The sequence below is a fragment of the Lagenorhynchus albirostris genome, chromosome 11 (assembly GCF_949774975.1).
Source record: "Lagenorhynchus albirostris chromosome 11, mLagAlb1.1, whole genome shotgun sequence".
NCBI classification, from domain to species: domain Eukaryota; kingdom Metazoa; phylum Chordata; class Mammalia; order Artiodactyla; family Delphinidae; genus Lagenorhynchus; species Lagenorhynchus albirostris.
Genome location: NC_083105.1, coordinates 63,107,033 through 63,131,459, shown reverse-complemented (window position 1 = coordinate 63,131,459; position 24,427 = coordinate 63,107,033). Strand labels below are relative to the sequence as shown.

The 24,427-nt window shown below is 47.9% G+C and overlaps 2 protein-coding genes across 5 annotated transcripts in view; one reads left to right on the top strand and one right to left on the bottom strand.

Annotated features, from left to right (window-relative positions):
• The first annotated feature begins 1,771 nt into the window (after positions 1 to 1,771).
• On the top strand, positions 1,772 to 4,390 carry AQP6 (aquaporin 6). The gene is made up of 4 exons (XM_060164955.1): positions 1,772 to 2,164; positions 2,950 to 3,108; positions 3,369 to 3,449; positions 4,178 to 4,390. The coding sequence occupies exons 1-4, from the start codon at positions 1,772 to 1,774 to the stop codon at positions 4,388 to 4,390; spliced, it is 846 nt and encodes a 281-aa protein (XP_060020938.1).
• A 9,350-nt stretch (positions 4,391 to 13,740) lies between these two features.
• Positions 13,741 to 24,427, bottom strand: part of RACGAP1 (Rac GTPase activating protein 1) — a 33,365-nt gene continuing 22,678 nt past the window's right edge. For all 4 annotated transcript variants that reach the window (XM_060164950.1, XM_060164952.1, XM_060164951.1 and 1 more), the window contains 12 exons: positions 23,943 to 23,996; positions 23,174 to 23,254; positions 22,278 to 22,395; positions 21,672 to 21,802; positions 20,860 to 21,024; positions 19,566 to 19,661; positions 19,280 to 19,478; positions 17,659 to 17,764; positions 17,352 to 17,484; positions 17,102 to 17,237; positions 15,119 to 15,227; positions 13,741 to 14,812 (listed from right to left, as the gene is read on the bottom strand). In XM_060164950.1, coding sequence (XP_060020933.1) covers positions 14,737 to 14,812; positions 15,119 to 15,227; positions 17,102 to 17,237; positions 17,352 to 17,484; positions 17,659 to 17,764; positions 19,280 to 19,478; positions 19,566 to 19,661; positions 20,860 to 21,024; positions 21,672 to 21,802; positions 22,278 to 22,395; positions 23,174 to 23,254; positions 23,943 to 23,996 — 1,404 coding nt within the window. In that variant the 3' untranslated portion in view covers positions 13,741 to 14,736. The remainder of the gene's footprint in view (positions 14,813 to 15,118; positions 15,228 to 17,101; positions 17,238 to 17,351; positions 17,485 to 17,658; positions 17,765 to 19,279; positions 19,479 to 19,565; positions 19,662 to 20,859; positions 21,025 to 21,671; positions 21,803 to 22,277; positions 22,396 to 23,173; positions 23,255 to 23,942; positions 23,997 to 24,427) is intronic.

Here is a 24,427-nt window from a genome sequence, read left to right as displayed (position 1 = left end):
GACGTTACATGTAGGGATGAACAAAACTTGGTTCCTGCCCCCTCACCCAGGAAAGGGGGAGGTGACATCAAAGCTGAGCCTTAGGAACAGGACTCACCCAAGCAAAGGACGTGGGATGGGCTTTCCAGGGAGAGGAGCGAGTATCCCGCCAGGGGAGAGCAGCATGGAGTGTTCTAGAACCATTGGCCTTCTGGTGAGGCCACAGGGTAAAGGACAAGGCAAAAGGTGGGGAGAGGTGAGGTGGGAGGTGCAGGAGCCAAGAGGACCTTGTAGGCCAGGCACGGGGCTCACAGAGGGGACAGGAGGCTTCAAGTGATTTTAGCAGGGGGCAGCAGCATCGATTTGCATTTTCGAGAGATCACTCAGGCTGCAGTGGGGGCAATTGATTGGAGCTGAGCAAGGGAGGAGACAGAGAGAATGGTTAAAGGCTGCAGGGCAGCAGGCCTGGCAGGAAGAGGGCACAGGCAAGAAATATTTAGGATTCAGTATCACTAGGACTCGCTGCCTTCGCTGGATGGGGGCGGGAGGGTGAGGTCAAGGATGCCTCCCAGGTGCCGCCAACTGAGCTGGGACAACAGAAGGAGTGCTTTTGGGGTCACAGGGAGAGACGAGGATCTCGTTGTGGGACAGGTGGCATCTGGGGAGCCTGAGGACACCAGGGGACAACCACTGGGCAGGGAGCTAGGGCGGGGGGTGAGGTCAGGGCACCCAGATGTGGTGAACAGGTGAAGAGTGTACTATTTTAACAGCTCGGCAGGTTCTTCTTAGGGAAGGAACACTTTTATTTGAGAAAATACCTTGGTATATTGCTGGGGGTTAAAGGGCAGAGCCTAGGGCGCGGGTAACCTTAGGGCCAGCATAGCCACAAAAATGGTAAGCTACGCTGTGTGGCATGAGGGATTGTTTTGGCCCCTGAGAAGGAGGAGGTCAGAGAAGTAAGGGGAAGGGCTGAGCTGGGGGAGGGGAGGCAGAAAGAGGCAGAAGTGGGTGAAGGGCCAGCGGAAACTGGTGTGTGGCTGGTGTGTGGCTGGCGGGCAGCAGAGGCGCCCATTGCCACAGGTGTCACTGATCAGCTGTGCAATAAACACCCCCTCCATCTGCCCCCCTGCACCCACACAGGCCCACGTCCTCAGTAGGGCTGACTCCGTTCACATCAGCTTTCAGTGAGTGGGGTTCTAGGTGGGAATGGAGGACACATCTGGGTTTATGGGGCTCAGAACAGCATGAGCCCACTTGGAGGCCGAGCCTGCAGGCAAAGGGGGCCGGGGGAACAGGTGCTGCGGAGCGTGCGCAGGGCCCCCCGAAGCAGGCCTTGGACCTGGGAATCTCAGGGATCTTGCTCTAAGCTGACATCGGGGGTGGGAGCGTCCTGGAATCCCATGGCCCACGCTACTCCGGCACCTGTGGCCCCCAAGGCTGGACGTCTGCCCGCAGCGGAGTTAGGCCTGTCCAGCTTGGAAAACTCCTGGGAGGTTCCAGCTCAGTGCCCGGGGAGGGCCCCCCTCCTCCGGCCGTCAGGTGAGCTTAGGGTGGAGCGGGCATGTGAGAGCCACCCGTCATGCCACCCCTACTCCCACCCACCCAGAGGCACATAACCCTGTCAGCCCGCCCCCTGCCAGTCTGACCACACAGTCCTCAGAGCAGCAGCACTGTGGAAGAGCTGCAGGCTGGGGCCGGAGCAGCCCGGAGACAGGAGACCAGGGGAGGCAGAGGAGATCAGAGGGAAGAGAAACAGAGGCCCCGGGAGCAAAGGCACCAGGAACCGGATGCCATGGAGTCAGGCGGGCGCAGCTTGGCCAAGACGCTGGTGTGCCGGCTCTGCACGACCATCAGCAAGGCTGTGTTTGCTGAGTTCCTGGCCACGGGGCTGTACGTGTTCTTTGGCGTGGGCTCGGCTCTGAGATGGCCCTTGGCGCTTCCCTCTATGCTGCAGGTTGCCATCACCTTCAACCTGGCCACGGCCGTGATCGTGCAGATCACCTGGAAGGCTAGTGGGGCCCACGTCAACCCTGCTGTGACGCTGGCCTTCCTCGTGGGCTCCCAAATCTCCCTGCCCCGTGCTGTGGCCTACGTGGCTGCCCAGCTGGCAGGGGCCACGGCGGGGGCTGCTCTGCTTTACGGGGTCACGCCCGGGGACATCCGAGACACCTTTGGGGTCAACGTGGTAGGTGCGGGGAGGGGGAGGGGGCAGGTCCATACAGGTGGAAAGGGGGGAGGGCCAGGCTGGAGGAGAGGGGACAGGGAGGTAACAGAGCAACACCTGCTCTGGGCTGGGACCCGGGACCCAGAGGAATGACTGTGGCCTTAGTGCAGGGAGAGCAGGAATGGGATTGTGGTGCAAGGCACAGGGGGAGCAGGAAGAAGCCACACTAAGGGACAGGAGTCGGAAAAGGACCAGGCATTTAAGGGTGGGGGTAGGTGGGGAGAGGTGGAGCTGTGGGTAGCGGCAGGGGACCCTGCACGCACTTCACCTCCCCGGGTCCACCCCACGTCCCCCGCTCCTCTGTTGTCCCATGTTCCTCCCTCCCCAGCACCCTGAGGCCTGTCTCACTCCCCCAGATTCCTGTAATCATCTGTGTTCCACTTACTTCCCTGAGTCCCCACCTTCCACTCCTACCCAGGGCCCCTCCCAGGCAGCTTGCAGACATGCATCGTGCATCTTGGCTTCCCCAGCCTTCCTGCTCCCACCAGTCCTGAGCCCCCGCCTCCCCTTGAACCACTGGCCCCAACCGAGCCGTGTAGTGGGTGGGGTGCCACTCGCTTCTGCAGGGAGCAAGTGTCTGGGGCTCACCTGAACCCCACCACACAGCTCTCCTCAGCCCATTAGCTCCTTAAGTCCTGGGACTGGCGGTGGTGAGGCCTCTCACCCCTTACAGTGAGGAAATGAGGCCCAAGGGGTCACCAGCCCCGGGCAGAGCCCGCTGGCTCCAGTGTAACCCCCTTGCACAGGTCCGGAGCAGCATCTCCACGGGCCAGGCGGTGGCAGTGGAGCTAGTCCTGACCCTGCAGCTTGTGCTCTGCGTTTTTGCTTCCACCGACAGCAGACAGACTACTGGCTCCCCAGCTGCCACGATTGGAGCCTCTGTGGCAGTGGGCCACCTCATTGGGGTAAGGGGCAAAGGGGACACCGGGCCCATGTACCCACTGGTCCCTCCCTGGGGAGGCTGCAGGGGCCCTGAAGGCGAGGAGGTGTCCTTCCCTGAGCCCTCGAGTCTTGGGGCCAAGGCTGTGCCCCGCACTCCAGGCCCCGGATAGGGTGCTACAGAGGCCAAGCCCGGGGCTGGGACTCTGAGCCATGGTGGAGGGCACTGTCCCCTCCCAGGCCTGCCTTCAGCCTCCTCACACCCTGACCTGCACTCACTCCCCAGATCTACTTCACTGGCTGCTCCATGAACCCAGCCCGCTCCTTTGGTTCTGCTGTCATCGTCGGGAAGTTCGCAGTCCACTGGGTGAGACCCTCTGCTGGCAGCCAGGGGAAGGGAGAGGGCCCCAGTGGCAATAGGGACTTTCACCAGCAGGAGGACCACAGACACTTGGGGAGACAAGTCCCCCTGCCACAGACCATCTTGACCCCCAGTGGAGGTTTCCCGAAGCTCAGAAGACCGGAGCCAGCATCCTTTCTTTACAGCTTCAAAAAGTCTGGGGTACCAAGTGGACTGGCAAGAAATGAGCCAGGGCAGGAGCTGCAGCCTTGGCCCAGGCCTCAAGTCCTGGCTGTTTCCTTATTCACTCCTTCCAGCTGGACCACTTTCCAAACTTGGATAAAGAAAAAGACAAACAGAAATAGACACACACACACACACACACACACACACACACACACACACACACACACACACACACACACACACACACACACACACACACACACACACACACACACACCAGCAGGGACAGGAAGAGCACTAGCCAGGGTTCTGGGCTGGAATGGGGAAGGCGAGAAGAGAGAGGCAGAGGGGTGGCGGGGAGCCTGGCCCAGCCCCGTGGAAGGCAAGGTCCCTTCACCTGTGGGGACTCAGAGTGGGAGGTCAGGACTTGTGCTTCTCAAATTTGCCACCTCGTGGATGGCTCCAGGGTTCCTGGGAGACCAAGTCAACACTGGGAAGCAGGTGGGGTCCCAAAACCACCCTATGGTCCTGACGGCTCACGAGCAGGGTACCCACTTCTGCCTCCTCAGATCTTCTGGGTGGGACCCCTGACGGGGGCTGTCCTGGCTTCGCTGATCTACAACTTTATCCTGTTCCCTGACACCAAGACCCTGGCCCAGCGACTTGCCATCCTCACAGGCACTGCGGAGGTGCAGGAGGTAGAAGGGGTGGAGCCCCAGAAGGAAGAATCTCAGTCCAGTTCAGAGGACACTGAAATGGAGAATGTGTGTCAGGTGGCATAGAACCTGGCCCCTGCCCTCACACTTCTGAAAAGAGCCCTGAAAGTGGGCAGCATGCTTTGTGTAACCAGACTTCAGGTTTTCCTGGGGGGCGTGGGGCTTGCGAGGTGGGGTAGGGAGGCTTGGCCTCTTGTCCTAACAGGGTGGGCGGGGGATCCCTGGCATTACATTTCTAGATGGAATCGGGGAAGCAAATCTGCTCAGTTTCCTCCTCCTACCTCTCTTTTAATGGGACAGAGCAGAGCGAGGCAGGGGGAATTCATGATTGCTCTCCCTGTCTCTCATCTGTCTGGACCCCAGTGGGGGTCCTGGGCTTCCAGGTCCCCATGTCTTGGAGAAAAGGGAATTTGAGCCCAGACAGACACTCTGCTTAGAGACTGAGGGCTATGGGGACCTCTGGGAATCCCAACTTCTTACCCCACCCTTGGGGAGGAGGGACCAGACTTCCCAGAAGAATCAAACCCTAGGGCAGCCTCTGCACTCCTCAGAGGGATGTCTCTGCTCTTGGATGAGGACGGGGGCTGTGGCTCCCCCCTCAGATGGGGGGCTTCCTGAGGCCAGAGACTGCCCTCCCAATAGATCTTCATTCCTTTCTCCTCCAAACGCTCAGCAGAGAGCCCCTCCCTTGGGAAGAGCTGACACAGAGAGGAACCTTTTCTCCGGCCAGCAGAGGGGCATGATATAGGCAAGGGAGGTTCAGGCCGGACAGGCCTTTCTCCCCAGGTGCTCTCCTGCCTTCCACTCCACAGCCCCATTCACAAGAGCAATCCTGAGAGGGGAAATGTCCTATCCCAGCACTTGGTCCCTGACCTGGGCCTGAAGAAGCCATCTCCAGCCTCATTCTCAGCTCTGCCAGGATCCCCAAAAAGCTGTTGAATACGTCCCAAGGATGGTAGGAACTCAGGAATGACGCAGGAAACCAAGATTTGCAATTCAGTGCCTCTGAAGTATTATCTGAGTCTCACCTTGTTTGTTAATATTTACAAGCTGTGGTAAATCTACTCTGCCTGTGATTTGGGGTCCTGTCTGGATCTCAGCTTCCTCAGCTGTAAAATCTCCCCCAGAGATTGATGTTAAAACAAACAAGAGGTTGGAAAATGTTTTTGGAGGTTAAAATGCTAGAAAAACAAACCTAATAAATGATGATTATTGTTGCTGTTACTGTAATTATTGGGCTTGAATACAATTGCTGTTGGTAATGGGAGGAAGGAGGCCAAGAAGGGAGAGGGAGATGACTGAGAGGGAGGGAAAACAGAGTAGGCTTTTCTTTTCATCTGCTTTACTTACCAAGGGTCCTGCCTTCTTCTCTCCTGGGCCTACTGACCTGGGAGCTTTGTGAGTGTGTGTGGGGGGTGACTGGGGGAACAGGAGTCAGGCTGGGGAGGGACCCTGGAATGAAGAGACAAGCCAATAAAAGTTCTTCTCATCTCTATCGTGCCTGTCATTATGGTACCCTGCGATAGAGCAGCCAAAATGCACAAAAAAGATAGGTCCTTTTCCACAATGTCTCCAAAGGGGCTGGAGATAGGGGAGGGGCTGCCAAAGTCTCCCAAGGACAGGGCCCAGCCTGTGACAGTGCAGTGGCTGAGTCCTAAATGCTCGTGGCCACAGCAGCTGTGTTCTGTAATATCGTCAGTGCAGAGTACTACTCACATCTCTCCAAGCTGGGCCCCACTCGTCCATCTTCAAGATCTCTCAGAGCCCAGGGCTTCCTGTGCCCTTTTATGAGCAGGGACAGCTGGGCACGCGTGCGCACACGTGTCTGTGTGTGTGTGATTGACTTGCTAAAGGTCACCCAGCTCGGTACCACAGCCCCCCAAGGTCTCCCCAGCTCCCAGCTTAGAATTTTCCAAAATAGAGCTCCAGGGGGGCTTATACAAACTGCAGCCAGAGGAAGGAAGGAAGCAGGAACTAGGAGGTTGAAGAGGGCAGGGGGTGGAGCTCTCACAGTAGGCTCTTAAGCTCCTAGACAAATCATCTCCACATCCCCAGAGCCAAGCACGCAGTGGGTGCTCAATAAAAGTTTGATGAATGAATGAATGAGGCTGGGCGGCTGGGGAGGGGAGGTGGTAATTGATCAAGAGGAGAACTCAGGAGTCATAGCTCTAAATGAGCCAAGATGACAGAAGCTGAGAAGCCTATGCTCACAGGTCAGGGGAGCTGGGAAGAGGGTGCACAGCCACACTTGAGCCCCCGCCCCTACACCAGAGGAGACTGGGAAACCTCTGTCCCAGGGACTTCCGGGACAAGAGGGTAAGGGTGATTGCCTGAAGAGAAAGCTGGGGGCTATTTTCACAAATAGTTCTTTAAAGCTGTTTTCTGTCATAACAGACTAGAGCAAGAGGAGACAAGCTTCATGAGAGGTGAGGAATTAGGTTAGAATCTGAAGAGTATCCAAAGTTAGACACAGGAATGAGTAACCAAAGGTTAGCTTCTCCTTCTCTGGAGCCCTTTAATAGGACAGCCGGCCATCTGCTTGGATGTGGGAAGGGTTGGCCTTGGGGGGGCGGGGGCAGATCTCAGCGGTGCCAGCCAGGGGCTTCGCTTCACAGGCACAACCCCTGAGCCTGGATGGGGGGCGGGAGCCTGGGGAGGGCAGAGACCCAACCAGGCAGACCCCTGGTGTGCACTCCCTTCCTCCCTTTTGTCAGGGGAAGTTTTTAATTAATGGTGTGTAATCTGATCTGGCCCTTCTCCCCGCTGAGCGCTGCCTTCAATCAGCAGAGCCATCTGCAATTGCAATTCATAATTCTCCCGAAAGGGAGGGGGGCCCGGGGCGGGCGCCTTGGTGATTAATACAATTAGCCTTTTATGTTGATGATTGTCTTAGCAGGAGCAGATGATGGGAGCACAGAGCCATGGCTGTCGCATCCCCATTGGCTGGCAGGAAGCCCCTCTCCGCTCCCCCCCCCCCACTGCCTCCTCCGGGTGTAAAGAGGACAGGTCTAATCTGGGACCACGCTGCACAGTGGAGGCGGCTCCACGGAGGGGCCAGGCTCCGGGACACATTCGGGCTCCATGGACTGAGAGGAGAAGAGAAGCACGACGACGATCCGGAGACTTTCACTTTCCAGAGAAAATCACTTTGACCTGAAGGAATTCTGTGCACCAAGGTTTTTTTTTAAAAAGGCCATGTAAAGATAGAATAGGGGTTGAGAGGGTTGAAAGAGTTTAAATACAGGCTCAGGCACTTACAGCTGCATGAACTTAAGCAAGTCACTTCAGGATCCTGAGCCTCACTTTCCTCATCTGGAAAACAGGGTCTGTTCATAAGCGTCTGGAAGAACCTTATGGGGCGCATGTGTTCAGCACTGCGCCTGACACACAGCCCTCGATCAGTGGTGGTTTTCACCATCATGGTAGATTGCCATGCCCTCTGCCAATGAGCTCAGCTGTTTCTCCTGCAGTTTGAACACGGCCAGGCTGTTACTAAAGAAGGGATCACTTCCTTCCCATACCCTAGGCTTAGCTTGAGTAAAGGAGAGAGAGAGAAGGAGGGACGGAGGGTGGGGAGAAGTCAGGGCTAATCAAGATGAAGCATCCGGCCAAGCGGTCACCACCTGGGCAGCTGGGGCAGGGGGTCTGCACAGACACATAATCACTTCTCAGCGGGGAGCAGCTTCACATATTTAGTAAAAGCTGCAGAGGGGAGGCACGGTAAGTGAAGGGGGTTTATGAAAGTGGGGAGCCCAAAGACTCTAATTAATAGGCTACAGTTAATGGGCAGAAAAGGGGAGGATGAAAATTTTTCAGAGCTCTAAGTCAGATAAAGGGGCAGTTTGTCTCAGAGCTGGGGGTGGAGGAGGCCAGAGACAGAGGCAGGGACCAATAACTCCCCCTGCGCCCCCGTGGGCAGATGGAACAAGGCCCAGCCAGGCCAGGGCCCAGCCCCGGGTCAGAGGAGAGACCAGGACAGCAGTCTAGGGCAGTGTCCGGTTATGGAGCACCAGCCTAGAAGTGCTTCCCCAGCCCCGATTATGCTTCCAGGCCTCTCGAGCCGCCCGGTTCACGCCGAGACCTCGCTTTCATGTCATCACCTCTGAGGCTCTCTGAAGCCTCCAGCTCCTCCCCACTCTGAGTTCCCACAGCACTCTGCACCCACCTCCGTCCTGGCACTGAACACATCACTTCATAGTTATTTGAACACCTCTCTCTACCCAAGCAGGAAGACTTTCTTAAGCAAAATTGTATTTTTAATCTCATCTCCAGGCAACAGGTTCCTTAACTTGGCCATCTGTCCCCTTTTTTGTTGGTGCCCTACCATGGCCTTCCAGTTTCTAGTGAGGAAAGACCTCTGGTATTCTGGATTTGGTGAGCCAAAGGTTTGCACAGATTATCTAACACCTCTGTGTTAAAGAACCCTGAATGTTTCAGTACTATACCGTGATTTCAGAACTCCACCAGAAGGTGCTATTATTTTGGTCACAGCCTCACTGATTCATAATGGCTTCTTTTGCCACTTCCTCAATTCAGGGGTCACACGTGAGGGCTCTGGGGGTCATGATTGGGACAGATTTTGATCCTCTCCTACAAATTACTCGTCTGCTTCTTCATGCCAAGCATCCTGGGGTTGAGCCTTGCTTTTCCTACACCATAGCTTCCCTCAGACCTGGGGAAACTCCCCATTTTAATCTTTCTCTGATCACAGCTACGTAGCAGCTTCCCTCACCTCCACATCTGGTCTAGCCAACAGCCTATCTCCCAAGAACAGCTAACATTTCCAACCCAAATAACGTTGATAATAAGATGCACCGCTATTGTACAAGCCACTAAGAAAGAAAAGCACTGCATTATATGCCACAGATTATAAGTCATCTCAATACTCAGATATTAAATTGTATTTTTAAGTGCATTTTACAATCAAGGAAATGATCATTTCTCCTTCAAATCTTGGCTCTTTAAGTCAGATTTGGGAATGGAAGGCCCAAGGGGGGACCACGTTGGAGGGGCTCAAGTCTTCTTCCTTTAAAGGGGATGGACACCATGGCCCTTGTATGCTCTCAACTCCTCTGCGCATCTGTTGCTATTCCAGCTTTTGAATATCCAGGCTGCCCCTCACAGCGACCATCTCCTCTCCTTTAGCGCCAGGGAGTCCACTGAAGAGAACCCCACTTTTCTCACAGAGGCAAAACAAAACACAAACCCTGCCAAAGCCGGGACTGCCATTTTTTATATCATCACCTAGCACTCCAACACCATTTATCCAACCACTTCCCACCCTAGCGGGTTACCTTCCCCTGAGCCTCCAGGCCAATGCCCCGAGATTAGTTATTTCCTCCTAATCAGGCTAAGACAGCACTGTTAAGCTGCCGACTGCAGGCAGTTCCCATTAAAGCAAAGCAGCTGGAAAGGGCTTAGCCCTTTAATGCCAGCAGCTGTATCTCCACAGTGCGGCTGCTCTGTGAGGGGCTGGACTCTGTCCAGAAGCATCAGGCATTTAGCCCCAGTCGATGTATATTAACCTAGGAGGAGAGAGCAGCCAGCTCCCTGGGAGGAGGGGAGGTGGCTCAGTTAAGCACGTCCACCCACAGGCTTTGCTTTCCAATAAGGAGGAAAAATCCCAGCCCCTTGGTAGTGTTCACTCTACTAAAATCTGGACCAACGGTATCATCTCACAGGCAGAGCTTTCTCTGTAGCAAGAACGACTCCATCTTTAAAACTCACATAAGGACAGATCCACTTGTCAGTTCTGACAAGACTTTAGGCCACTAACCACACACTCATTTTCCTTTGAACTGATTTTTTCTCTGAGGTCTCAAGTGTTGTTTGGATCCCAGGTGTGTATACATGTGGACACAAACAGACGGGCTTCCTCTTCTCAGAGAGCACTGGGCCCTGGGGTTGATGAGGGAGAAAGCTGAACAGCCCTCAGAAAGCCCTGGCACAGAGCGGGCTGCTGAAGAGAGATCACTTGAAGACTTCTTACTCAAAGCCAGATGGTGAACATGAGACGGGGTGAGAGCTAATGCCACTCAGGGGGAAAGCCAATAAGCTAATCCGCTGACACGTCTCTAAAAGCAGGATGATGGCTTTCGCTCAGAGACTTGCCTCTTCTTGGCTCGAAGCTTCGGAGCACACAAAATGCTCACGGGTGGTCTGAAAACAGACTCCCACCAGGAGCAAACTTAAGCTCCTCCTCCACCAGCTCATCCTCCACCTTGCACACAGAGCTCAGCCCCGGACCACTGAGCCCAGGTCCTCCATCCTAACAACAAGCCAACGTTAAGACATTCTCCTATCCCAATGCTTTTCCCAGCAGCCTGGGCCTTCCTGCTCTTTCTGGGTCATCTGTTGAGAGCACACAGGCACATCCACATACAGCCCTGCGTGGAATTATTTACATACCTAATAATGTATTAACAGGCCCCACGAAGCTGAGGAAGTCTGAAGTAGCAAGCACCACAGCTGACCTCCAGAGCAGGAGCTTAATCTCCTGGTTCTAATCCCAACTAAACTATAGTTTATGAGAATTTGAGCCAAATGACCTCTCTGAATTTTTCATCGATTGGGATCATATCAACTATCCCGCCCACCACACATGGGTGTGCCGAGGTCAAATAAGATGATAAACGGAAGCAACCAGTATACTGTACATCACCGTATTATATTTTCTAGAGGCTTCTTTTTAATTCCATCTTCATTGATGACCAGAGAAGATATTAACTGGCAAGTGCTTTATGAGAAGTTTAAATATCCATTTACATGTGTCTAAGCCTAACACACAGATGGTGTCCAGCCATGTGAGATGCGAGAGTAATGCTGTATAAAAACAGTGCAACTAAATGAAGCCTGGCAAGTTACAGAGGGAGAAGGTATACAAGAGGAAAAAATTCCTGCTTCCAACTCTGTGTCCCTGAAAAGTGGCCTCCTTTCCCATCCCACACGACTGCAGAGGACAAGGCTCCCACACACTGCAAGGTTATTCTTGGTGACGTCAAGCTGTCTTCAGCCTGACTTCGTGAACAGAAACCATCAACAAATAGACTCTGAAAACGGGAGTCTAATAAATTACATGAGTTAAGGACCTCTTGGCCTGGGACTTTCACTTATTTACAAAATATACCAGCTACAGGGACAGATTTTTTTTAATTACTAAATTCTTAGGTTAAGTGGCCACTCTCCAAACCCAGTTTATACTAAAAGCACAATGACTAACATGCCCTGACTCTGCACGCTTAAAAGCTTTTCGCACCAGTGGCTGAAGCCTGAGTCACAACTGAGATTACCATCAAAGCACATTGATCGAGAACCTACTGTGTGAGCTGTGCTGACTTGAACACTGAACTCTGTGCCTGCCACCATTGCTTCTCAGATCTGGACGCCACAGCAGCTCCCTTCCCCGCTCCTGCTGAGAATCTAAGAAAAGGTGATGCATGATTAAGCAAACTGGTCAGTATTCCAGGCACAGCAGTTGGTCTCCCAAATGCTTTCCAATAGGAAACCATATACCATATGTATATGCACGTGTGTACGTCTGTCTACCTACCTGAAGCGTGAGGTGGGAAGAGAAGCCCTATAAAACAAAAACAGCAAGCCTGGGATCTCTGCTCACTGCACTCACGCAGCACTCCTTGTCACTTTGTGCTGCCTGATAACTTAAGCACGAATTTAGGAACTCAAGACCCCTTTCAATGCCACAGCGTCAGTTCACAGCCAAAAATGACTTTTTTCCCCACGGTAAATCAATTGAGTATCCTTATAGTCCTCTGATGGAAACGCATGATGCCTTCTCACCCTCTATTTCTGCAAGCAAAGAATTCACCTTCTTAAGAAAAAAAACGTTAAATACCAATAATAAACACAAATTGTTGCCGCTAAATCAAACCATGTAATGCTTGCCCAGTTAAATAAGCATCAAACTTAGGAGACTTACATAGATTGATGGAGGTGAATGGATTTAAAGATGTGAATATTCCAGCTATTAGCAAGTGGGGTAATAAAGCTAAAATGCATTAAAAACAGAGTAACAGGCAGCATCAGACATGTTTAGGAGCAGGAGGTGGGGTGACACCCACTCCAAAGCCCCTTCCATAGATCTCACATCAAGGGAGCACAATTTAATTAAGAAAGCCCTCAAAATTCAAGCTGTTCCACATGAAGTACTGCTAAAGAAGCTGAAGGTTGGTACATATTTCCCTCTGCCAATATCAGAATTATTTTCATGGCTAAGGTCTCGGCCTAGCCCAAAAACTGAGCAACTGGCTGCCAACACTTGACACACAGGACCATTTCCTTTTTCATTAATGGGCCATCAGTTCCTACATAGCATCATCTTGCCTTCACTGACATTATACAATCCATTTACTTCCTCTACATTAGTGACTTAAAATGCACCTTGGGGAGATACCACAGAACAGCAAATATGGAGCCAGGCCAACACTAGGCTTGCAGAGACATAGGAGATGGCATCTAGGACAAAGTTAAAAAAAACAACAAAACGTAACAGGCCTGTGTGTGTGTGTGTGTAAAAGGGGGTAAGGGTCTCGAGACGGGACCCATCTTCTGTCAATTTGCTGAGGCAGATGGGCCCTGCTGCGAGAGCTGCCACCTCCTGGGAGAAAAGCCAGTAGGTTGCCTCCTCTCTCTATTAAGCCTGCCACTGTTTACGTTCAATCTCAGATACATTCTGTTCACCAGCTTCAGAGTTCCAAGTGCAGGTGCCCTCAGTTAATCATCCCAGCTCACTCCAGAGTCACTTCCAGCAGTGAAGGATGTTCCAGGCAGTGAGCCAGACCGAATCGTTTGGGTTGTTGCTGTTGTTGTTGTTTTTCTGCACCATTCTGATCCCTAAAGACTTGTTTAAAAAGTTTGTTTTTTGTTTAAAGTCATTTCTTCAAACAAGAGGGTAAGGGCTTCCCTGGTGGCACACTGGTTGAGAGTCCGCCTGCCGATGCAGGGGACACGGGTTCGTGCCCCGGTCCGGGAAGATCCCACATGCCGCGGAGCGGCTAGGCCCGTGAGCCATGGCCGCTGAGCCTGCGCGTCCGGAGCCTGTGCTCCGCAACGGGAGAGGCCACAACAGTGAGAAGCCCGCGTACCGCAAAAAAAAAACAAAAAACAAGAGGGTAAGAGTCAGGAAAAATCTAGGACTTCAATTTGGACAATGAAAGAGACTGAAATGAAGAAACAAACTCCTGGTGGTGGTGAAGTTGGGAGAAGGTGGTGATGGGGGAGGGGATAAATGAATGATAGACTCATGACACTTTGAGGAAAAATATTTCCTAAAAAAAAGGAATTTAAGGTTACCTTCCAGGACAAGAAAACCAACCTTACATTCATTTTGAAAAAAAAACTATTTACTTTTTTCCAAATATTATTCCAAATACATGTTTTATAGGCCACTATGGGTCATAAACATTCTATAAAAGAAAGCATTTTGATAGACATTGGAAATAATTTTAATAGAAGAAAAAGCTCATATTTATCTAGATGTAGCTATGTTACACAGGAAGATTTCAGTATCCAAAGTGCAAAGACAAAATGACTGTGGCTTTTCTTGCCACTCAAAATATTGACAATCCTCCCTTATAGCCTACTCTTAATTGTTAGTTGAGTGCCAAACAGATGGTACACTGACTTTTAGAAGCAGAGCTTCTAAATGGACAAGGGGGTGGGGGGTGTCAAGCATCAGAATGAATTCAACTTAAGAACAAACTGGCTTTGACCCCAACCAAACCCAAAGTCCAGCCAGAGGCCCATTAGAAATAAATATAAATTGTAGTATCACTTTTACAAGGTTGTGCCACTTAACACTATTAAACCTAATCAATCCCAATTAAAGCTAAGCACACTCCCACTATTAGTTCAGTCCTCACCGTACCCCATTTCTATGAAGGCTCCGTGTTATAGCTCAGTTCATAATGAGGGAAGGGGAATTTCCAAGTTCTCGAAGGAGCCATCCTAAATCTTCTGTCAAAACCTTTCTTTACCCTGCCCTCCCACTCCCCACCCTGAGACAAGTCAATCTTACCAAAGAGGTAGGGCTTCTACCACTGTCTCATGGAAATTACACCAGAGAAAGGTCATTACATGAGAGAATTTGGCTTTAAGGCAAAGGGATGTACCCCCAACCCCCAAAAGAATCACAACGAATTTCATATCCCACTTCTACCCCTGTAAAGATCTCCCATCTAAAAGCTCCTGATGACAGCACAAGGTGTTGATATTACATTACTTGAGGAGAAGGAGATATAAATAGTTTTCATAAAACCCCTATGCACAATTAAACTTGATTAAAAGCCTGGAGAATGCTAAAAGTAGTAATGAGTACAGGAGGCTGCAGAGCAGAGAGTACAGGTGCGCCCTTCCTTGTAGTTGGTAAACGCTGGCAAGTAACAGGAGACGTGACTTCACTTGAGCATTGGAGAAGCAAAAAAGTTGCCTTGTCGTCCTAGGTTGGTGGCAGACTTGCTTTTGCTCCCAAATCTAAAGAAAAAGAGAATGAACTGGAAAAGTATTCTATAAAAAATGATAAACAACTATAACATTACTTGACATAATCAATTAAAGTAGGAAACCCTCAACAACTACTCTGTAAGCTATTCTTTGTCACCTGAGATGAGGGAGAGGAAACAGTAAAGACCTTCAGACCCTTTTTAAAAAGGGGCTTTTAAAGTCGAGCTGCTAGCTAAGATCTAATTCCATTTTTCTTTCAGTAAGCTTCAGCATGATGGGAAAGAAGTCTAAGGAAGCAGTCATTTTTTATTTCCTGAGCAGACCAATTTTGCATACCTGGGAGTGTTCTTGGTGAGGGTGGAGCGGACTCTCTGTGACAGGGAGCTGGATGAAGGAGTCTTGAGGAACTGATGCTCAGGAGTGGTCACAGGCCCCAGTAAACTCACTTCAATCAAAGGTAAGACATATTTTTAAAGGAAGGGAAAAAAGAAAGCACTCTTGCAGGCAGCCAGTATTAAGCTGAATATCCTGTGAAACACTTAAGAGTTAAGGTTAGAGACCTAGCAAAGTCCCAGAGGTCAGTTTTGTCATCATTTTATAACACACCAGTATATATATATATATATATATATTTTTTTTTTTTTTTAAATTTTATTTATTTATTTATGGCTGTGTTGTGTCTTCGTTTCTGTGCGAGGGCTTTTTCTAGTTGTGGTGAGCGGGGGCCACTCTTCATCGCGGTGCGCGGGCCTCTCACTATTGCGGCCTCTCTTGTTGCGGAGCACAGGCTCCAGACGCGCAGGCTCAGCAGTTGTGGCTCACGGGCCTAGTTGCTCCGCGGCATGTGGGATCTTCCCAGACCAGGGCTCGAACCCGTGTCCCCTGCATTAGCAAGCAGACTCTCAACCACTGCGCCACCAGGGAAGCCCCAGTATATTTTCTGAACTATGCAAGCAACTGCTCAGTGAGTAGTTGACATTCATTTTCTGAGTTAAGCCATTCTCACACTCATTTTCTGAGTTAAGCCATTCTCAAACTCCAAACTTCACAAATCTAACATCTATTTGATTTTTCCTATACTAGAAAAAACAATATGCTCCCTTAAAAAGGAACTTGCGGGGCTTCCCTGGTGGCGCAGTGGTTGAGAGTCCGCCTGCCGATGCAGGGGACACGGGTTCGTGCCCCGGTCCGGGAAGATCCCACATGCCGCGGAGCAGCTGGGCCCGTGAGCCATGGCCGCTGAGCCTGCGCGTCCGGAGCCTGTGCTCCGCAACGGGAGAGGTCACGACAGTGAGAGGCCCGCGTACCGCAAAAAAAAAGGAATTTGCAATAATGAAAGAATAGGTCTCCGAAGCCAGTGAACTTGGAATGAAACCAGCCTCATATATTTTTGGTGGCAGTACAAACTGGCAAAAGCCTTTAAAAAATCAAGTTGGGGCTTCCCTGGTGGGACGGTGGTTAAGAATCCACCTGCCAGTGCAGGGGACACGGGTTCAAGCCCTGGTCCAGGAAGATCCCACATACCGCGGAGCAACTAAGCCCGCGAGCCACAACTACTAAAGCCTGTGCACCACAACTACTGAAGCCCATGCACCTAGAGCCCATGCTCCCCAACAAGAAAACCCATTGCAATGAGAAGCCCATGCACCGCAATGAAGAGTAGCCCACACTTGCCACAACTAAAGAAAGCCCGCGCGCAGCAACGAAGACCCAATGCAGCCATAAGTTAAATAAATAAATAAATAAATAAATAAATACATTTATTTTTAAAATCTATATTAAAGAAAGAAAGAAAGAAATCAAGTTGGTAAAACATACCAAGAAACAAAAATGTTTAAAACTTTTAATTCAGTAATTCCCACTCCTGGGAATTTATCATTAGGAAAAAAAAGGTACATACATATAATGTTGATGGCATCACTATATGTAATTATGAAAAGTTGAAAAACAACATCAATACCTAATAGAATATTTAAGCAAATTCTAGTTTACAACCATAAAAATGATAAATAAGATTATATAGTAACAGAGAAAGTTCTCACAAAATGCTAAGTAAAATAAGAAATAATTATATCTAACTTAGTCTATCTATATTTTTTAAAAATATCCATATGGGTAAAGAAAGGAGAATATGGAAAAGTGAAAAAAAAAATAGGATGGAACTGTACAAATTTTTCTTTAACATTCTCAAAATTATTTTAATTTTATTGAAGAATATACATTTCAAACAGCTCTAGCAAAGGCAAGGAGAGGGCATCTGACCAAAAACCAGAGAGGGAGTCAGGCCCTTTAAAAAGCACACCTTAGGCCTTGCCTTACCTTTAACATCTGGGGTCTGTGGTGTTGAAAAGGCATTTGAGTTTTCAATGACATGCATGGGGTCAATGTTCTCTTGTTCCACCATCATGAACTGACTCCAGTATTCCAGGGGTAGCGAAAGCAGGCGCTCTACCACCTAAATGCCATCAAATATGTTAGCAAACTTCCAATGCTCAGGGCTTTTACCTCTCACCATTCTCTCCTGTTATGTTACACAAGTTCACGTATATAGACATACATGCTTGCTTACCTTGGGTTGACGCTTGATGTCCTGTAACATTATCACTGGATCTGGATTGGGCACAGCATGGGCAACTATTGTAGGGCCAAAGACTTTAGCCAGATTGGCAACATCCATTTTAGTGCTTGGGCTCTGAGCCACTCTAAGTAAAAGAGCATAAATTAGAAGACTTGTCCCTCTGCTTAAAAGCAGATCAAAATATAAGATCTATAGGAAAACAATTCAGCCCTCACATTCCCTCCCTAACACCCAACCCCATTCTCTTCCCCTTGGCAAAATTCCCTGACTCCCAGAGACAAATTTCTGCTCTACTCACCTCTGCAAGTGAATCATGAGGAAAGCTAATGTGTCTCTGTTGGCCTGGGGCAGTTCACCAACAGCCTGGTACATGGCAGCTATGCTGTTGTCCTCATCTGTGATTTCTATAAATGAAAAGAAAGTACCAAGAGGCCTAGACTTCTTTCCTTTGACAGCGGGCCTTCCAAGTTATCGATCACAAAGTCTCATCTATACAGTAAGCTTCTGAAACTTCTGATTAGGTTCATGACTGCACCAGACTCTAGTTTCATTAACAAGCAGGATACTGGCCAACAGCTCAATATTAGAAATCAGAACTCTTAAAAAACCAGCTCTTGCAGTTAGGGAAAGCAGCTGGAAACTCATGTTTCCAGGAATGCAGACATATAAGTGCAGTGACTACAATTATTAAGAAGGTATTCGTTCACAAAACATGTTAAGAGTCTACTATGTGCCAGGCACTGTTCTAAGTGCTCAGGATCAAGCAGAACTAAACAAAGGACCTTGCCTCATGCTACCGGAGGAGTCAGTCAAAAAGCAAATACCTATCAGACAGTGATACGTATAATAAACAGTAAGGCAGGCAAGAAACTAGAAAGTAATGGTAGCTGTTCTTTCTGACAAGGTGGTCAGGAAAGGTGTTTCTGAGGACAAGCTATCCAAAAAGAAACCTGAAAGGAAATAAAGGAGCAAATCACTCCAGGCTGAGACAACAAACATGATGGCCTCGATGGGAGTAAGCTTGGTTATGTTCTAAGAACTGCAAGAATTCCAGTGTAACTAGAAAAGAAGAAAGGAGGGGAAGGGTGTTGAAAGAAATGATGTTGCCAGGACCCAAATCATGTGGGGTCTTTGGGGCTTGTTAAGGACTGTGGATTTTATTCTGAGACTTTTGGGAAGACTTTGGAGAATACTGAGGACAGAAGGGACATTACCTAGCTTAAATTTTAAAAGGACCACTCTAGCTTCTGTGTGAAGATTATACTGTAGAGGGCAAGAGTAGAAACAGGAAAACCAGTAGGTTCTTACATCACTCCAGGGTAAGAGAGGTCAAGATAATAATAGGAGTGACACAGTTTAAATTTAAGATATATTTACAGGGCCTTTGTTGACATGATTTGCCAATGGATTAGATGCTGGGCGTGAGGTAAAAAAATCAAAGATGGCTCCAAGTTCAAAAGGACAACCTAAAACTTGACCAAAAACACAACACAAAGCAACAACAAAAAAACCTGTTAGGACCCTATACAGTTTAGACAGGAAGAGGATAGCCGTGGGGAACGTGGATAGAGTTATTCATCCATCAAAGTATCTGAGCAACTGCTATGTTTCAGGCACGTACCAGGCAGGGGATAAAACAGAAAATAGGAAACAGAAAAGTCAAAAATTCCTGCCCCATGGGACTCACATTTAAGGGTTTTTTTTTTGTTTTTTAAATTCATTTGGCTGCACCGGGTCTTAGCTGCGGCTGCTGGGTGCAGGATCTTTGTTGCGGCACGCGGAATCTTTTAGTTGCAGCATGTGGGGATCTAGTTCCCTGACCAGGGATCGAACCCAGGCCCCCTGCATTGGGAGTGCGGGATCTTAACCACTGGACCATCAGGGAAGTCCCACATTTAAGTATTAAGATCTGCCCTTACCTGCTGCTTCCATAAAGGTCTTGTTTAGCCGAAAGGTCAGAAGGGGTTCTTTGAGGTTTCGAAGGAAGTCTTTCAGGAGGCTACAGATAGCATGGATGTCATCCACTTTGCTGAGGAGGGGTACAGTTTTCACTCTGAGGAATTTCTCTTTCAGCTCTTTTACTGTCCGGTCACAGCCTGAGATCCGATACAGGCCTGTCTATTATCAAGATGACACTTTCAGTTAAAAACCTCTTAATTACTGACACAAGTAACAAATTCACCCTCTCCAAGGGTGGACTCTTACCTCGGTCAGCCCTCTCTGCTCAATCTCATTTACACAGTGGACAACAATTGAAGGGATCATTGGAGAAGTCTGGGACACATAATCTGCCAGCATTCCCTGAAAAAGGCGAGTTTAAAATTAGTATTTACACCACTTAGACCAGCAGATGAAGACCAATGGAAAGAGCCATCCCCAGACTAATATTCAGGCTGGGACATCATGTTTACTTTTAAATTCCTCTTCCCAAAGCATGTATTAAAACAAAGACTCAATTATTTTCCTACCTCCACACCAGGACTGATTTATGGTCACATATACCACACTCTTACATGAACAAGTAATAAAAGACCACTAGCTACAAGTCTGCCCCTGCTCCTCTTATAGTCAAGGGCATCAGAAAGAAAGCAATAATGAGATCACAGGTATGGAGTATAATATAAACTAATTTATTACTCTAAAAAAGAAAGCCTTTTCTATACTGTAATTATTCTTAGTAAGAAAAATTATTTAACACAACTAACTCACAGTTGATCATGACACAAACCTATCTGTAGGAGAGAACTCCATGGTTCTATATTAGAATACAGAAAATTTGTAAAAAATTACATGCATGGATAAGAACTCTTAAGATTAAAGAAAAGTAACCTTTGATTTGCTGAAGGCTGGGTAGCAGCATAGCCATTTTGTTTTGATTCTTGCTACTGTTGCTTATAACAATAATTTCTTAATGAATAAAACTTTAGAAATAATCTAAAGAGCATAGTATGGAATATCTCTAACATAAGAAAAAGAGTAGTCAAAGATGAAATTACATGATGGCTGGGATTTGCTTCAAAATAATTCACTGAACAGGGTGAAGAGTAGATGGGGGTATTAATAAATCAAGACTGGACACGAATCAGTGATCGTGGAAGTTGAGTGATAGGAGCTAGGGTTAGTTATACTAACCTCTCTACTTTTGTATATGTTTGAAATTTTACAAAATCGGATGGGATGGGGAGGGGAAGGAGGAGGCAGAGAAAACGAAGCGGGGGAGGGAAGGGAGAAGGAAAATAGGATGAAAACAAGGAAAGGGAGGGAGAGAGAAAGGGGAAGGGAGGGAAGGAAAAGGAAGAGGAGTTTGGTTTAGAAAGGTTACTAAACAGACAGACAAACCCAAATAGGATTCTGCTGCAGGTTAACGTTTTACAATTTCTATTCATTATTTGTGGGAAAAAATATATGTGGCATCATTAATTTTTGAAAAAAATGACCTAAAGCTTTTAAAAGCTAAAGCAGCCATAACACAATGATGGTTCCCACAGGTCATACATACTTCTCCGATCTTGACAGGTGTCCCTATCAGGGTAGGAATGCAGGGAAGGGGACAGCGGTCCCGACATTCTGGATGAGAGACCACACGACAGTCTCGACACTTCAGAGACAGCTTGCCAAACTTTATTCGCTTTCCACATGGTACACAAGATTCGGGTTTAATAACCTGAGGATGAAACAGGAAGTAGTATGAATTAGAAAATCATCATATCAACCGATGTTTATTAAGCACTTAGCATGTGCCAAACAACTTCCTCATCCCTTTACACATATTTACTTGTGTAATTCTCACAATAATCCTATAATTTTTTTAAGATAAGGAAACAGAAGCAAAAGGTGGCTAAGTAACTTGCATAAGGGCATCCAGCTGCAAGGGATCACTGTACAGTAGTGGAAAGAATTTGTTGGCAAGGAGTCAGAAAACCCCCATGTTAACTTTGCTACTTACTATCCTGTGGCTCAAACAAGTCAGTTAATTCCTCTGAGCCTCAGTCAGTTTGCTCGGGTTTTTATGAGTAAATCAAGTGGGACAAAGTTAACATGCCATGCCATGTTCAAGCATGAAATGTAAATACATGTCACTAAAAAGCACAAACAACTGCTTCTGAAAAGTTGCTTTCTTTTAATTTAATATTACTCACAGAACGGAAAGATACACACCCTCTGTAACCCTGGAAAGTGGGATAAGAAGGAGGAAGGAAATTCGACATTTAACTTTACAACACTAAAGTATTTAAATTTGTTGCTAGTAAATATTACTCCCACAATTTAAAAAGTAGATGTGCCCAAGAGCAGCAGCAATCCCAGATTTACCGTCTTAGAGACAAAGTCATGCAGGCGCATCCCTCCATTGCTTTGTGGAGTGCTGGAGCCGTCTGTGTCGGTTTTTGGCTCCAGCTGCCTGCTGCTCAAGGTGGAGTCACTATTCCAAGGCTGTAAAGTACCTAGAAAGCAGGCAACTCTAAGCTTTGTGTCTTAGGTATTTTGTTCCTTCTGAATTTTTTTTTTCTTTTTGTTGCGCTGCATGGCTTGTGGCGTCTCAGTTGCCCGACCAGGGATTGAACCCGGGCCCTCGGCAGAAAGCGCAGAGTCCTAACCACTGGACCACCAGGGAATTCCCCCTTCTGGATTTTTAACCCCAATTTTAATATAACCGGTAGATAACCAGTAATCTGTAACAATAATCAGAAGTGAATACAATGGCTATGCAAAAAACTGTTTCCAGAGAAACAAGTTATATAGTGGTGTAGGCCAGGCTAGCAAGCCAAAGGCAGGGCATGACACAAACAGTGCTCTGGCCCTCAGTAAGCAACTACCCAAAACATCCAACCCCTGCCTCATGAGGGTTCTAAGAAACCAATTCTCCCCAGATTTTACCAGTTGTTTTACACAGGCAATTCAGCCACAAACCCAGCAGACCTGTTTTCCTTCGGCTCCTGGTCCAATATGGCACAGTCTCAATAGTGGACACAGCTTCAATGGGCCCGCCATCATTGGGAACAGTAACTGTAGTTTTTGCAACTATGGATTCATTTCCCTGAAACAAAGGTTGTAATGAGGGAAGGATAAATCTAATTTCCCCTCTACTATAGGTGTTTTGGAATAGTTAAAAAATTCCTGAGTCTCAGGAATTAGGTCAGGACTTAAGGACTTAGCTCAGGTCAGGACTTAAGCCCCCAGCCCCAAACACTCTTAAAGTTGAAATCTCATACTTTCAAATAGAAATACAGGTCACAGGAACACACATACAAACAACTAAGAACCACACATAAAGCTGACAGCTGTTTACTACTCTATTCATATGGATGATAAGGATCCTATTACACAGAAAAACGCTCACTGAACATCTCTCTCAAAATAACACTGCAATGTTGACTTAGGATTTTTAATGCTTGGGGCCGCTAAACTTTGATGTGTTCAAGACCACAATTCTCTTGGCCTGGCTATTCTTTTATGTATTTATTTATTTATGGCTGTGCTGGGTCTTCGTTGCTGCGCACAAGCTTTCTCTAGTTGCAGAGAGCAGGGGCTACTCTTTGTCGCGGTGCGTGGGCTTCTCATTGTGGTAGCTTCTCTTGTTGCGAAGCATGGGCTCTAGGCGCGCAGGCCTCACTAGTTGTGGCACTCGGGCTCAGCAGTTGTGGCTCGCAGGCTCTAGAGCATAGGCTCAGTAGTTGTGGCACACGAGCTTAGCTGCTCTGCGGCATGTGGGATCTTCCCAGACTAGGGTTCGAACCCATGACCCAGGGTTCTTAACCACTGGGAGATTCTTAACCACTGTGCCACCAGGGAGGCCCTGGCCTGGCTATTCTTACCTGGTCTGCTGTGGAGCCAATGGAACGAGTTTTCTTTACAGGTCCGGGGGGACCATCAATGAACTGTCGGCTACTAGAGCGCTAGAGATGGGGCAAAAACCAAGAACTTTAGTGCCAAATAGAAGATCTGAAGCACAAAAGATAAAATTATTCCATTGGATAACTTGGATGCAAGTCCTAGGTACCAGGACTGCAGGAAATAACAATGTGCACTCTCTCTCTGCCTATTTCCACATGAAGCTTAAGTTGTACCAACACAAAAATGCCCTCAGTGCCCTATAAGAAACAAGCAAGCTTTGGAAAAATTTAGATGACAGCACCAGAAAAAGTAGAGTGGAATCCTATCTAAGGACATGAAGTCTTTGGAAACATATTAAGGACCCTAAACAAGCACAAAGATAGATCTCTGTATATCCCATTATACACACATTTCATCTGAAACTTATATCAGAGCACAAAAGTCCTGCATAAAAATTCATATGACAACTCAAACCAACTTAAATATATCCTTTTACTCTCCATGAATGAACTGAGAGCAGCCCAGAAGAGTGAAACGGGATGGGATCCTGTCCTGAGTTAGGACATCAAGGAACATCAATTACTGTCCCTGCAACATGGATTCTCTTGTAATCTGTGTTTAACAACAGCTAGAGCAACATGTCAGGAATGCAGTACAATGGCAATATTTCTGGAGAAAAGTCTTTTATTGTTACTTTGTAAAACCAAACAAACACAAAAAAACCCCAAAACTAAACAAAACCATACATACCCTCTTTTCTCTCTTCTTCAGTTTAAAAGTCTTGACCAAAGAAGAATCCCAATCCTGTTGACAATTAAACTGTATTAATTTCTTTCTTTGGTTAGTCCTCCCCTAAACCCTGTACAAATAAATTTACAGAGAATTTTAAAGGCCTCTTGAGTCAGAGTACCTAACTCACAATTTGGGGAGACAGAAAGGGAGGGTCTCAAATGTTATAGCTATAGAGCTGTAGTGAGTTAACATGCTTTCTTTCCAAAATTGAAGCTATTATAATAGAATCAGGAATCAATACCAAAGAGGCAAGAAAAGGTTAAAGAATCAACTTCTGTCGTGATTATCTTCGGTGCCCGGTCCTTTATTTCTGATTATTTTTGTAATTAGTTTTAGAACTTACAGAATGTTGGGCACTATATTGCTGGCGTTAGATGTGAGCCTTACTCTTAAGGGATTGCTATCGTCTAATCAGATGTTCTGTACAATGTAGCCACTTTAAA